This window comes from Triticum urartu, chromosome 2A (assembly GCF_056163025.1).
Source record: "Triticum urartu cultivar PI428250 chromosome 2A, HENAU_Tu73, whole genome shotgun sequence".
Lineage (NCBI taxonomy): Eukaryota > Viridiplantae > Streptophyta > Magnoliopsida > Poales > Poaceae > Triticum > Triticum urartu.
The window spans coordinates 435,906,434-435,922,811 of NC_141874.1; the positions used below are offsets into that span (position 1 = coordinate 435,906,434).

General features: G+C 43.4%; 1 protein-coding gene across 1 annotated transcript; it reads right to left on the minus strand.

The window, feature by feature from the left end:
* Positions 1-7,356: 7,356 nt before the first annotated feature.
* On the minus strand, positions 7,357-15,381 carry LOC125537841 (aspartic proteinase 36). Its single transcript, XM_048701157.2, has 10 exons — positions 14,968-15,381; positions 14,752-14,881; positions 14,382-14,629; positions 13,578-13,802; positions 9,714-9,876; positions 9,556-9,626; positions 9,129-9,219; positions 8,233-8,308; positions 8,079-8,150; positions 7,357-7,631 (listed from the first exon to the last, which is right to left on the minus strand). The coding sequence occupies exons 1-10, from the start codon at positions 15,210-15,212 to the stop codon at positions 7,486-7,488; spliced, it is 1,467 nt and encodes a 488-aa protein (XP_048557114.1). The 5' UTR covers positions 15,213-15,381; the 3' UTR covers positions 7,357-7,485.
* Between the last annotated feature and the right edge of the window lie 997 nt (positions 15,382-16,378).

The following is a 16,378-nucleotide window of genomic DNA, read 5'->3' on the forward strand; positions in this document are numbered from 1 at the left end:
GTTTCCTTAAGGAAGAGTTGTATATGATGCAGCCGGAAGGTTTTGTCGATCCTAAGAATGCTGACAAGGTGTGCAAGCTCCAACGCTCGATTTATGGGCTGGTGCAAGCATCTCGGAGTTGGAACATTCGCTTTGATGAGATGATCAAAGCATTTGGGTTTACGCAGACTTATGGAGAAGCCTGCGTTTACAAGAAAGTGAGTGGGAGCTCTGTAGCATTTCTCATACTATATGTAGATGACATACTTTTGATGGGAAATGATATAGAACTCTTGGACAGCATCAAGGCCTACTTGAATAAGAGTTTTTCAATGAAGGACCTTGGAGAAGCTGCTTATATATTAGGAATCAAGATCTATAGAGATAGATCGAGACGCCTCATAGGTCTTTCACAAAGCACATACCTTGATAAGATTTTGAAGAAGTTCAAAATGGATCAGTCCAAGAAAGGGTTCTTGCCTGTTTTGCAAGGTGTGAAATTGAGCTCAGCTCAATGTCCAACCACGGCAGAAGATATAGAAGAGATGAGTGTCATCCCCTATGCCTCCGCCATAGGTTCTATTATGTATGCCATGCTGTGTACCAGACCTGATGTAAACCTTGCCGTAAGTTTGGTAGGAAGGTACCAAAGTAATCCCGGCAAGGAACACTGGACAGCGGCTAAGGAAATGTTTCTCGTTTATGGAGGTGACGAAGAGCTCGTCGTAAAGGGTTACGTTGACGCTAGCTTCGACACAGATCTGGATGACTCAAAGTCACAAACCGGATACGTGTATATTTTGAATGGTGGGGCAGTAAGCTGGTGCGGTTGCAAGCAGAGCGTCGTGGCGGGATCTACATGTGAAGCGGAGTACATGGCAGCCTCGGAGGCAGCACATGAAGCAATATGGGTGAAGGAGTTCATCACCGACCTAGGAGTCATACCAATGCGTCGGGGCCAATCAAACTCTTTTGTGACAACACTGGAGCTATTGCACTTGCCAAGGAGCCCAGGTTTCACAAGAAGACAAGGCACATCAAGCGTCGCTTCAACTCCATTCGTGAAAATGTTCAAGATGGAGACATAGAGATTTGTAAAGTACATACGGACCTGAATGTAGCGGATCCGTTGACTAAACCTCTCCCTAGAGCAAAACATGATCAACACCAGAATTCCATGGGTGTTCGATTCATCACAATGTAACTAGATTATTGACTCTAGTGCAAGTGGGAGACTGTTGGAAATATGCCCTAGAGACAATAATAAAAGCATTATTATTATATTTCCTTGTTCATGATAATTGTCTTTATTCATGCTATAATTGTGTTATCCGGAAATCGTAATACATGTGTGAATAACAGACACCAACATGTCCCTAGTAAGCCTCTAGTTGACTAGCTCGTTGATCAACAGATAGTCATGGTTTCCTGACTATGGACATTGGATGTCATTGATAACGAGATCACATCATTAGGAGAATGATGTGATGGACAAGACCCAATCCTAAACATAGCATAAAGATCGGTTAGTTCATTTGCTAGAGTTTTTCCAATGTCAAGTATCCTTTCCTTAGACCATGAGATCGTGTAACTCCCGGATACCGTAGGAGTGCTTTGGGTGTACCAAACGTCACAACGTAACTGGGTGACTATAAAGGTAGACTACGGGTATCTCCGAAAGTATCTGTTGGGTTGACACGGATCGAGACTGGGATTTGTCACTCCGTATGACGGAGAGGTATCACTGGGCCCACTCGGTAATGCACCATCATAATGAGCTCAAAGTGACCAAGTGTCTGGTCACGGGATCATGCATTACGGTACGAGTAAAGTGACTTGCCGGTAACGAGATTGAACGAGGTATTGGGATACCGACGATCGAATCTCGGGCAAGTAATATATCGATTGACAAAGGGAATTGTGTACGGGGTTGTTTGAATCCTCGACATCGTGGTTCATCCGATGAGATCATCGTGGAGTATGTGGGAGCCAACATGGGTATCCAGATCCCGCTGTTGGTTATTGACCGGAGAGTCGTCTCGGTCATGTCTGCATGTCTCCCGAACCCGTAGGGTCTACACACTTAAGGTTCGGTGACGCTAGGGTTGTAGGGATATGTATATGCAGTAACCCGATTGTTGTTCGGAGTCCCGGATGAGATCCCGGACGTCATGAGGAGTTCCGAAATGGTCCGGAGGTAAATATTTATATATGGAAAGTCCTGTTTCGTGCATCGGGACAAGTTTCGGGGTCATCGGTATTGTACCGGGACCACCGGAAGGGTCCCGGGGGTCCACCGGGTGGGGCCACCTGTCCCGGGGGGCCACATGGGCTGTAGGGGGTGCGCCTTGGCTTACATGGGCCAAGGGCACCAGCCCCAAGAGGCACATGCGCCTAGGGTTACAAGGGGAAAGAGTCCTAGGAGGGGAAGGCACCTCCTAGGTGCCTTGGGGGGGAGGGAAACCCCCCTTGGCCGCCGCCCCACCCTAGGAGATTGGATCTCCTAGGGCCGGCGCCCCCCCCCCTTGGCCCTCCTATATATAGTGAGGGAAGGAGGGCTTTTCCCCCACGCCTTTGGTTGCCTCCTTCTCCCTCTCCAACACCCCTCCTCCTCCATAGCGCTTAGCGAAGCCCTGACGGAGTACTGCAGCTTCATCACCACCACGCCGCGTGCTGCTGCTGGAGCCATCTTCCTCAACCTCTCCTTCCCTCTTGCTGGATCAAGAAGAAGGAGACGTTACGCTGACCGTACGTGTGTTGAACGCGGAGGCACCGTCCGTTCGGTGTTAAGATCTTCGGTGATTTGGATCACGTCGTGTTCGACTACCTCATCCCCGTTCTTTGAACGCTTCCGCTCGTGATCTACAAGGTACGTATATGCATCTAATCACTCGTTGCTAGATGAACTCCTAGATGGATCTTGGTGAAACCGTAGGAAAAATTTTGTTTTCTGCAACGTTCCCCAACATTGAGGCACCTGGGGAACCTAGTGATTGCCTGTATTTTTGGAAATCCCGGAGTACCGTGTGATTTTTCCTATGGACCGCCACCCAGGCTCAAAGGGATCATAAGATTATTCTTACTGAAAACTTCCGTGTGCAGCCACATGCCATTATGGGCTCTGGCATAGTTGAGTAAGTTGTGGGAAACCTTTCCATGATGGTCTAGCATATGTAGGGGATTGTAGGTGTACCGGCCTATCTATCGGTTAAGGGGACCTCTTCGAAAAGACTGTGTCTCGGTCATCCGTTTCTCAAACATTATGTAGTGCGAGAAATCCAACGGAGGAGATCGAGTCTTGTGGGAAAAAGTGCACAAACCTCTCCAGAGTGTACAAACTAATCATGGTTAGCCGTGTCCCCGGTTATGGACATCCTGAGTATCTAGTTCTTGGATTATCATGTGGATCTCATCACTCTTAATATAATTTGATTGGGTTTAATGATGATGCTTAATTGGGATTGAGTTGGGTGAACCTTCTCAATGTTTAACAACCACCATGATAGTTAAATAAAATTTATTCCTTTGCAGTAGGGAAAAATTGGCTTTTCGCAAAACATGTTAACCCTACAGCCTCCACCAGCCATATATGCATATAGTGATAGCATTACATTGTTCATTACTCTTTTTGGTGTTACATTGCCAGCATATTCCATGTGCTGACCCGTTTTCGGGCTGCAACGTATCATGTTGCAGACTTTTCAGACGACGAGTAAGGAGCCTTAGGTCGTGGTCTTTCACTCAGTGATGCCATTGGAGTTGATGGACTCACTTTATCTTCCAAGCCTTCCGCTGTTATCGTATTAGATGGCCTTAAGCCATATTTATTGTAATAAGTTCTCTTTTGAGACATTTGATGTAATAAGTGTGTGATTGCTACTCTGTTATAAATCATCAAGTATTGTGCGTGTCAGCATTACCGGTCCAGGGATGACATTGATGCACAGAGATCAGACTGTTTGAGGTCTGGTCGCTACAAGTAGACCGACTCCTGTCTGCATCTACTAATATTACTCCACCCATCTACCGATATCCAGCATGCATCTAGGGTATTAAGTTAATAAAAATAGAGTAATGCGTTAAGCAAGATGACATGATGTAGACAAAGTAAACTCAAATAATATGAATAAACCCCATCGTTTTATCCTTAATGGCGACAATAAAAATACGTGTCTTGTCCCTTTCTGTCACTGGGATAGAGCACCACAAGATTGAACCCGCCACAAAGCACCTCTTCCACTAAAGATAAATCAATCTTGTTGGACAAACCAAACGGATAGATCGAAAAAGAAATATAACAATCATGCATAATGAAGTTCAAAAAGACTCAATTACTTCTCATGAATATTCAGATCATAAACCCACAATTCATCGGATCCCAACAAACATACCGCAAAAGAAGACTACATCGGATAGAACTCCAAGAACATCGAGGAGAACATGGTATTGAAGATCAAAGAGAGAGAAGAAGCCACGTAGCTACTAGCTATGGACCCGTAGGTCTGTGGTAAACTACTCACGCATCATCGTAGGGCAACAAGGTTGATGTAGAAGCCCTCCATGATCGATCCCCCTCGAGCAGAGTACCGGAAAAGGCCTCTAGATGGGATCATGGAAGAACAGAAGCTTGCGGCGGTGAAAAAAGTTTTCGGGCGAATCTCCATTGGTTTGGGAATATTTCTAAATTTATAGAGGTGGAATTAGGTCAAAAGGTGTCACGGGGGGGGGCACAAGCTCAAGCCCCTCCTGGGGGGCGTCCTACGAGCTTGTCACTCCCTCGTGGCTCCTCTGATCTTCTCCTGAAGCTTCTAGGTCCCTTCTGGTCCAGAAAAAATTAATCCAAAGATTTTTTTTCCATTTGGACTTTGTTTGGTATTGATTTTCTGAAAAGCCAAAACCAAGCAAAAAACAGGAACTGGCACTTGGCACTAAGTTAATAGGTTAGTCCCAACAAATGATATAAAATTGCATATAAAACATCCAAGATTGGTACTATAATAACATGGAGCAATCAAAAAATTATAGATACGTTGGAGACATATCGGTCACCATGTTGACAGTCTTGGAGCTTATTTTCCCTCTGCGACTGCATGATTTGGGCATACCTTGGAAAAGTGTCCAGGCTTCCCACTAGCGTAGCACTCTAGCTCAGCCTTGTTAAACTTATTCTTCTTGAAGGTAGTAGTCTTGACAGGCTTGTTGAAAACATACTTGTTCTTCCCTTTGTTCTTGTTCTGTGGGTACCTCTGCACCATATTGGCGATAGGCTGAACCTCACCTCCTTTCTCAGTAGTAAATTTAACCTGAGCTTTCTCTTCAACATCAAGAGATGCAACCAGATTTTCAACTAATATCTACTATCTCTTATGTTTCGGAGTTGTGGCTATGTTTCTCCATGAAGGAGGTACTTTGCAATCATGCACCCATCCACGAACTTATTGAGTAAATCACACTTCAGGAGTTTCAGTTCCTTCACAATGCATTGTATCTCATGAGCTTGTTCAACCACAGAACGGTTATTCACCATCTTGTAGTTATGGAAATTCTCCATGATGTATAGTTCGATGTCTGCATCGGTTGCACCGAATTTAGCATTCAGTGCATCCCACAGTGTCTTTCCATCTTGTATGTGCATGTACACATCACACAGACGATCAGCAATAACACTCATAATGCATTCCACAAACATAGTATTGGCTTCCTGGAACTTTCTCTCATTTTCCTCAGTAATTCCCTCTAGAGCACCAACACTAACGCGGAAACTTTTCAGAGCTGTAATCCAGAGCGTGAACTTCACCTTCCACCTCTTAAAGTGCACACCGGTAAACTTATCTGGCCTCAGTGCATTAGCAAATCTAGTCATAGTTAACTCAAGAAATTGCCCACAATTAGATTTTTTTTTATTGTTGGCACAACAACATCACACACGAATCAGCAGCTACAGAGAGAAACATGAACATATCACGATGGACGTATTGTTCGTTAGCTGCTGCAGGAGCGATATGGCATTGATCTGTTGTTGAAGACGATGATTAGCACCGCCCGACTTGGACGGTAGACGACCTGTGAGGACGAACTTGAGCAGTCGCTCCAAAGACCTGCTCCCTCGCATGCCGATGCATGTCAGATCGGTGTTCGGGATAGGGTAGACTACGGTGGCGCCGCAAGTTGTGAGATGAGGAAAAACTCTGAGTGTACCGGCCCGATCCAGGCCAGGCGAGACAAGCGAGCGCGCGTGTGGTCTTCCCTTTCTCTTCTCAACACACCACTTAGAGTGATGGAGAGAACTCACTATATAAAGAGGTCCAACACTTACTCAACTGGTGGCATGAGACTAAACTTTAGCACCACACCATCACTTGCCATTTTTCTCATTGGCTCGTTTAAGATTCAGAATTTGTTAACGGGTCAAGTCTATTTTTTTCTAACATTGCGTCTGTTTTCTTAAAGAACTCTATGTATTTCATCCACACTGTCTGCGGAGGTCAACGCGCACTGCACGCGTACAGGTGGCCAGTGATGGTCCAAGACCAGATAGTTTGGCACGGTTCCAGGCCGTGTTCACAATTTCTTTACTCCCTCCGATCCAGCAAGTAATTTGAATTAGAGGGAGTAACACTTTTTTCCTGTACCCACTTTGCCTCAAATTGTTGTCTCCAAAACCAGGCCTCTTCATGGTTTTCAGTATCCAGCAATGGACGATGGTCAAACAAAACATGTTCATTTATTTATTTATTTATTTATATTTTTACATGAAACAGTAGGGGATTCCCCTACAATATTGTTTCTATTAATAAGAGGAATGAAATCACAAAGGTCATGAGACCATGTGAGGGGGGGGGGGTCCTTACAAGCCCAAGGGCCAAACTAGTCCAAAGAAGTCAACCAAGCAGAAAGCTGAGTTGGACACTAGTTATGTAGAAATCAGGTGTATGCTCATTGTGTTTGTATCCTCTTGATGCTTCATTTTAAGCTAAAAAACCGCCCTTTGTCAAAAAAAACAGAAACCAAAGCATGAAGGCGGGGCTTAACCCTGTGACCAATAAGACCAAAATCTTTCTTAAACAACACACACCAACAAGGCAAAGGTGTCTGATGCTGAAATATATAAGCGTTGCATTGTTTCCAAACGTTCCACAGAACACAAGTCGCCACCTCAAAGAAACAGGGGCCGGCAAAAGATTGTTTAGCCGTGCAGAACATGGCAGCCATATCATGATTTTGCGTTCAAGTTATGCCAATGTTGTTCATTTATCAAGGCTGCCTTTGAGGTCGCCTTCTCACGAGAGAAAAACAATTCGCATTGCTGAGTTGGCCTTCTTCCATGCGAAAAGTTTCTACAATCAGCGGGGCCGAGCCGTTTGTCTACAAATGAAATGAAAAGTGGAACCATGCTTTTTCATTCTTTTCCCTTTGCCGGAGAATATACAATCTAAAGCCCTACATTTCCTCTTTGAGAAAAGAACAATCAAATGAATTCATCAGAGTTTGTGTTGTACATCAGAGTTAGAAAATTAAGTAACTGCACACCATTGTTACTAACAGAACCAGGAACTTTTGCCACTGACGTCTCCATCCCGAGGAGATATCGTGCGCATCAACTGTGTATGCCGCCCCTGTCTTGTCATCCTTAACTTTCATGCTAGAGGAGCCTGGAATGGAAGGAAATATCAACGAATAGACAAGCTAGGGAAGTTGTAAACCAAGATAATGAATTTCAGAATTTAGAACCACACTATGCGTGCAACATTTAAACGACCCTTTACAGAACAACTTTAGTTTAGTTCCAAAGAGTCTGTCTGATGCAGAATAGAGTCAGAAATTTTTTGTGCAAATTATTCCAGAACTAGTTAAGGCCTTCAGGAACAAAAATGAGATTACAGCCAGCTGTGTACAAAACCCGGTTAGCTTCAACCTGTAAAAGGATGCTAAAGAAAAAAAATTGTACTACTCAAGTAGCTGAAGTCACATGTATTGAAGGAAATTCAACTAGAAATTGGTAGCCGGTTTTGCCCAGGTTAGAGTCAACCTATGGTTGAACAACAGCTGCAAGCTAATAATACCAAATGAACCCTAGAATGAGAAGAGCTAGTACTTACAGTTGTAATCGGCCCATCCAACGACTTGGTTTTCCAAGTCATAGACAACCACCTTATTTGAAAGGACCAGATCTGAAAGAAACAGACAGTGGCATGAGAAGCATATATACATATATATTTGTAAAGAAGCCTTCATGCACAGAGAAGTAATGACCTCCTAGAAGCACCATATCCTTTCCATCCTTTGATTGCAATCCACCATTTTGGAACCCAACACAATACAGGTTATCCTGTACCAAACAGACAATAAAATCCCGCAAGTGTCATAAGCAGGGGTTCAGAAGACCGTTCACGGGCTGCCCATGACTGGCTGGCCAGGGGCTCTGATATAAGTTTCTGAGTACTGGATTCGTTTGTTCATTGCTTCTTGTTTGATATAAAGAATTAAATGCTCCCTTATTGGCATAAGAAATTAATATTAACTCCAAAAAATAACTTAACTAACAGCAAATCCCAGATAAGATTCAGGTTGTCTTTGAATTCAGAGTTGCAAATTCCTATGGTATGCATCCAATCCCTTCCCTCCCTCCCCTGTTCTCCAAAATTCATGTGTCGGTTTCCTGTGTACGAACCAAAGGCATCACATGCAACATTCCCGTGTTTTGAAATCCCATAGGGATCCACAATACATGAGACCTCAATCCTATGCTTTTTTTCTTCTATTTTCTACATTTTCTAATTACTGCAACCCAAAGAGGCCCTAAACAACTTAGCACTCAAGCCAGACCAACCCGTGTTATACTACCACATGCCATGCTACAGTGCTGTTCGAACTGACATAGGTCCCTTACTAGGTCATAACTTCAGGGCTGCAGGGGACCCAAACCATAACTCAGATTAAATTAGAGACATCTAGGGTTCGGTTGCGACTTGCGAATCATTCAGTTTTTCAGCAACTTCTGGAGCACATAATTTGTGACAAAGAAACATGCCAATAAGAGGGTTACTTAAGGGTATTGCAAGCTGCAACGTGACAAAGTAATGACAATGGGTGAATAAATGTTAATTCTATCATTTAGCTTGAACACCAAGGGTGGAATTTTATATTACCCCGTTTTGGAAAAAGTAATCATGTGGATACACATTCAATCCAAGATCATTCTCAAAATGGAAGATGATTTTTGGAAATCCATCATCTACACTGCAACAAAAATGAAAAAAAATAGTTAGGACCATAATAAGATACTCTTGAGTTTATCATTCATCTCTTTTCCAATTTAATTGAAATCAGAACACGCATGCAGTAATGAGGTAGTTCACTCACAAGTGTAAGTGGGTATTATCAATATATAACTAGATAGAAGTTCAGTTAGTTCTACTATTTTAACATATATCAGGGTAGACTCAGTGGCGGACTGGGGGTCTTTCCCTACTGTTCCCGTACAAAAACATACTGTAGCAGGGTAGACACAACTGACAGTTAGTCAGTTAGTGCTGTCAATTGTAGCTAGATTCTGTGTTAAAGACTAGAGTATACCTTTCATGATACTGAAAACACAGAAAATCTTGAATACTGCGGAAGGTCATATCCTGATGCTTGGCAAAAATCTACAATTGGCCGAGAAATATAAGTAAAGGGAATGAAAGCATTCCTGCATTACAGCGGAAAAACAGGGAGAATGCCTTTTGGCATACCTTAGCCATTATTTCCTTGTAAACCAGCTCCGGAAGATATGTCAAGGTTGTACCGCTATCAATGATGGTACCTTTTTTCTCACCCGTTTCAAAAATATGTGATGGAAGCTGCAGAGCAGTATTCCCAACATCAATTGACTTCAGATTCACATTGTAGTGCGGCCTGAGTGGCACAATCATGATAAGGTGTTAAGACTGTCAAGATAGAATAGAGAACATCGGAAAAACAATCTCAGAAGAAAAAGAAGAAACACAAACACACTGAGAATACTGGCAACGGCCAAATTTCAGAAAGTTCTGTGCCTTCTTCTTTGAAATTAAAATGTGAACTTTAAGGAAAACAAAGTTACAAAATGCTTTCCTACAAATGTTCAAACCCATGCCATCATCCCAAGTTCCCAACTCTAGAGATCTACCACCAGGGAAATTGCACGATCTCTTGCAGTTCTAGTTTTATTGACACTAACATCAAAATTCAAAAAAAATTGGCTGATTTTTCGCACTAACCAGGCGTCCGAAATTACCAGTCACTAGCTGAGAAAAAAATTCCCTGCATTACATACGAAGCGCAAAAAATACAATATCTGCCAGAAAACATGTACACCCGCTTAATTTGGCCATAGGGCGACAAGTAAGAGCCTATTTATTCAAAGATGACAATGAAGCATCAAGTTAAATAGATCAAAGGGAACAATGTGAAGAGAAAAGGCTACTGGCCTGATGACACGAGTGCAGCATATGTTGATTTGTATTGTATCATGACATAAACCTGCCACAGAGATAGCCCACTTCTCTACCCCACAGATATTCCAACCGAATTCATCTTTTCCTTCTACATAAAATTTTATTACCAAGGATTTGTTCCATATCTTATTCTGTTGCATCTATTAGTTTCATGCTAATTAAACTGTTGGGCCAGTGAACTAAAACTAAAAAGAACCCTTGGACCAGCGATTCTTAAAATCGGGTCAGTAACTAACCATGTCAAACTTAATGCCAGTTGGACAAATAGGTCACATGATTTGATCTAAAACCCTTCTCTAGCATGTTGTAGAACAAGTACAACTGCTGCAGGTACGTGTTCCACCTACCAAGGGCATCTCCAGTTCTCATTGCTCTGGGACTACACCAAGAAAGCCATAGTCAAAATTCACATGCCACAATGCTTAAATCTCCCTTGGAGCATAGGGTGAGTCCCACTGGAGAAAAAACAGCAGCTCGTCCACCCAACCATTGTCTTCTTCCTAGATCACCAATTCCATTCCTGCTCCTCCTGAAACGCACCCAAATCAGACTCACCATATCCTCCTTCCCCTCTGCTCCACAAGTCACCGCCAATCAGGCATCAAGACCGCATCTTCTCCTTCCTCAACAAGACCAGAGCTTGACAGGAGTGGAAGAAAGCCGAGCTTTGCATGCATAACCCTCGTCTCCACGCACCCAATGTCTCAAAAACACCAGTCCGCCTCCACCCCACCCGTGCATGACCCGGGCAGAGAATCTCTGGTGTCATGCGACGCTACAGGATTCGCGTCCAAACTCCAGGCTTCTTTGAGCAGCACAAGCTGGCATCCCCATCGTCATCTACAAGCGCATGTCACCTCCCTATCTCAAGCCGCAGGCTGCCACAGTGCCCCTCCAGCGGCATAGGCTGACTCCGAGCCCCAGGCGGCCAAAATCACACCGCCACCAAGTCGAGCAGCCGCAATCAATGGTGATTGAGCAGCATGCAACAGAGCCTTGCCCGAGGTTGCTGCCTTCTCTGTTCCCATCATGGAGATACCCAGGCTTTGGAGGTTATAGAGATGGAAGGAGAAAAGAATCGTTTTATACCTTATGACCATGCCATGAGGCTAAGGACGGCCTTAATATTTTGGCACAAAATGTATATGGCCAACCTTAAGTCCCGTATATGACACCTCTTATTTGTGATTAAAGATGCCCTAATCCTGCAGATATTTTCTCTTCCTTTTTCTTCATTTTTTGCTTCAGGCACCAGTTTTGGGACATCCAAACCAGGGTGACCAGCAAAAATGGGTATATGACATAACAGTCAACCTTCAGTTCTAAATTTCCAGTCAAATTGCTATTTTCATCCATTTTTAGGAACTGCATGCATTAACCAACTCAGCATCTCGATCAGATTGATTTAAACTCTTGGAACTGTTTTTTCCACAAAACTCAAATTAAAGCTCAGGCATTGTTCCACATTCCCTCCGATAGCCTGATGTGCGATATGATACAATAGTTAGGTATAAAATTTACACACTGATGGATCAAGTACAGGTTAACCTTGTATGCAAATTTTGATAAGGCGCCAAGTCTGACAGTTCGTAAATACGAGCACTAATCAGACATAGCATAACATTCTAGAGCACAATCATGAATATTAATGCCTATCATTTAACTTTCTACACTCAAAGCTTCGTAGCAGAAAGCATCCTAAACCATAATCACAACATTTACTGCCGATCAGGTTTCGGTCCTTTAGAGAGGCATGAACTCTACGACTGGTGCCAAGCTATTGGATAATGCTTTTTTAGAAGTTTCTGGATTACACATTAAAGCATCTCAATGGGAATCAGGAGTAGGGTCCAAGTCATCCATGTCAGTACTTAGTTATTTATATGAACCAGAAAAAAGCAAACGGAGGCAGACCTTATCTCTTTCTAGCACTAACTAGAGTTATTCACCTTCGTTGAATTCGTTAAGTGTTCAGCTCATTATAATTATGTTCAAGGGAAAAAAACGACAGTCAGCTGAATCAAATTGAGCTGAGTCACATACATAAAACTCAAATAACTGGCTTGAAACCAGCTCAGGTAAATGGGCAACTCGTCAAAAAATAAGTACATGTACAGATGAACAAAATGTCAATTTATTAATTAATGGCCATGAACACTTATAAACAGTTGCCAAAATCATTAAGCATTATCTTCAGAGAAGAATGGACCAGACCTCCAAGTTACAGTCATAAAACACATTATTGGCATCAACCAAATTCCAAAAGGCTCATCATCAGTGTGATAGATTTTATTTTTTTTTGGAAAAGGAGGCTCACCCCCAGCCTCTGCATCTGAAAGATGCATGCGGCCATCAGTGTGATACATATCTCTTAAGTTTAATTCGGACTTCAGAGCCTTTACTTAGGAAAATAAGAGTAGTTATGCATTTGTTTCATGTCATGAAGGATTGGATGAAGTAACTGGCCGATGAAATGTAGCTGAAGTTTTTTAATAGTCAATCTTAAAAGGAAAAATAATTTTCCGAAAAGAGGTTTTTTCGATGGTCAAACTGAAAAGGGGTTCAGTTCCTCTTTTTTTTTACTGATTTCTCGACTTCTCTATATATTCTACTTCCTCCGTTCCATAATTCTTGTTGTAGTTTTAGTTCAAATTGAACTAAAACCATGACAAGATTTATGGAACAGAGGGAGTAATTAAGTTGCTGACATGGCAATGTGCTGAATGTAAAAGTGGTGCCACATGTCATTTCAGTCAGCACAAAACTGCTTGGGACAGGGCTAAGGGGATAACGTCAATTGATTCAAGAGTTCAAGATTAAAAAGAACAGGTTTCAGAGTTCAAGGTTGAAGCGGACTTTTTGTTCAAAAAGATAACGAAACAGGAATTGAAGTCGTCGATTTTTTGTGTGCTTCAATGCAGAATGTGATGGATTTCCAAGAGAAAATTATTTCTTTGTTCCTAATATAGAATTGTGATGATCTCTCCTAAAGCAAGTGTTATTATTTATTCATTTGCAATGAACTGGAGTATCTATTAGAGGACAGCTGTTGAAAAAATCCCCATCAGTATAAGACAGATAGAATAGAATAATAACTTCATGGCGATACGATGAACATACATATTGGGTATCAATGGTGTTGATTTCATTTTTGGCTGTACAACTTCTCCGATAGCAAAGATTCCACCTCCAGTTATGGTATCCAAGCAATGAGAAAATATCTTCTTCACTTTTCCTGCAGCAGCTAGCTGTGATAGCATTGATGTATTTGATTGGCCAAACCCAATAATTCCATCAAGGGCCTGGTTTGTATTTCCTAAATCCCCACCTTGCTGAGCACCACACCTACAAAGAACAGAAGAGCCATTTATCCACATTAAATTCTTGAGCTCGATGTACTTGATGCCAAAATTTCACATAATTAGGTTAGTCTGTTACTGTCATGTTAATTATTTGATTGTTGTTGCCTACTACATTGCAGTATTTTCTGACAAAAGTATGTTATAATATTCCAAACAAATAGCAGAATTTGATTCCTTACTTAACAGCTACCTATTCATCAATATACTAATGCCACAAGTGCATAACCAAGGCAGAGGACAAAGAATCCAGCTTAAACATCTCAAAGAGAACAAAATATATTCAGCTACATAGTAACAGAAAAGAGAAACATTATGTAGGTTTGGCAGATGGGCAAGAATTATGTAAACATTCTCAGAAAATAGTATATAAAATGCTGGCCAAAGTATAATATAAGCGTTACGCAACAGACACTAACTATTACAAATTCAAATGCAAAGGTGATTAATCATGCCATTTACAATAAAACAATTAGAGCAGCGTTTCAACCGATGATAGCTGATCCAATGTATGTCATCCAATAATAGCTTTTAAATCTACATAAATCAAAAAAAAAAAACTCACCCGAATGTGACGCTGCCATTGCCATACCGTGTTTGCCCATCCCCAGAGACTTGATTATACTGCAGGGAGTCACTGACGAAGTAGCCCGTGGTGGTGCTACCGTCACCATACATGACACTGTACTCGCAAGGCAAGCTCGCAGTGCACCCTGGTAGCTTGCCCCCGTATGTGGCGGCACAGAACGGCTGGTCGCATGATACCGTGCTCCCACTAGATGATCCCTTGGGGTCATACAGCATCAGGTCTATCTGCACCCAAACGTTCACCCCAAAAATCATCGTCATATTAATTCAGAAACATGATACCAACAGAAACCGAGACCTCTAAATTTTCACTAGATAAATATAGGCAGGCAAACCGAGAGACCTACCCCGAGGCCGCTCTTGTGGGGGCATTTGTCGCAGGTGATGCAATTGACCCAGAGGATGTCGCTGCCGGTGTCCACCTGCACGTGGAACGGCTTGGGCGGCGTCCCGATCTCGATTTTCGTGTAGTACAGCCTGCGGACGAGTCCCCCCGTCAGACCAGACCTAACGAAACCAACCAGCACCGGAACCAACAAGCGCGGATCAGAGGATGGAAGTACCCAGTGTCGGTGGGGAGGCCAAGGCCGCCGAGGGGCACGTCGACGGCGTCGAGGAGACGGCCCCGGCGGCCGACGTCGTGGGCGAGGTGGGCGGTTATGTTACCGCCTTCCTCGCCGGCAGCTCGCCGGAACTTGCGGTGCACCTGGAAGACGCCGGTGGCCACGGCGGCGTGGGAGGAGGCCAGCGCGAGCAGCGCGGCGAGGAGGAGGGCGGCAGCGGCCTGAGCGGCGGGCGGCGGAGCCATTATTCGCGTCTCGGCGCGTTGTGTGTCTCCGGGTGGGATTGCTCCCGTGTAGCGGCGATTGTTATTCGTGTCCTCCTCCCTCCCCTCCCCTTCCCTTCCCTCCCCCTCCTCGTCGGCTCCTCCTCCCCAAGGCCGTGGGGGCAAGGCAAAGCACAAAACGTTGGGAGGAGGAAACGGGAAGGAATTTTGGGAGTGCCCACGGGCGGACGGACATATAACCCGTTTTTGCGCTCAAAAAAGGGTGCGAACTAGCGGTTTCTGCGGGGGCTAATCTTTGCTTACCTAGACTAGACTCTTTTTTTTTTTTGCATGCGTCGTCAGTGTTGCGATTTGGTGGGAGACGGTATAACTGGTTAGCATAAATAACATTTAATTCTACTAGTTGTAATTCATTATTAGTTACTGCATTTCAAACACAGTTTAAAATTTCCACACACATGCAGGAACAATAAAACGCAAACATATACGCAAATAAAGAGGCTCTCATGAGTGACCAACCATAACTTCTCTCTACAACTTTAGAGATTGTTATTATGAAGGAAGGATTCATAAAGGCCATGTTGAAACAATTCAAGAAAGAATGAGGAAGAGGTTAGTTGATTGGAGTGAATAATATCTTTCCTCTGGGAATAAAGAAATTTTGATTAAGTCGGTTGCTCGAGAAATACCCACCTATGTAATGAGTGTGTTCAGGCTACCAGCTTCTGTTTGTGACGATCTCACACGCTTGATGAGACAATACTGGTGGGGAGTTGAGAAAGGCAAGAAAAAGATGGCGTGGCTAAGTTGGGACAAGATGAGACTCCCTAAGTCGAGAGGTGGTATGGGATTCCGGGATATGCGGGGTTTTAACCAAGCATTGTTGGCCAAACAAGATTGGCGTCTTTTGAACTCCCCGCATAGTTTGTGTGCTCGCCTATTAAGAGCTAAATACTATCCAAATGGTAACCTGTTGGATACAGTTTTTTCAGACAACGCATCGGTTGTGTGGAAGGGTATTGAGTATGGCCTGGAGCTGGTTAAAAAAGGTATCATTTGGCGGGTTGTGACGGTTCGTTGATTAGAACTTGGAGGGATCCATGGATTCCTAGAGGCACAGATTTTCGACCCGTCACGCCGAAACGTAACTGTCGCTTCAACTGGGTTGCGGATTTTTTGGATCAGAA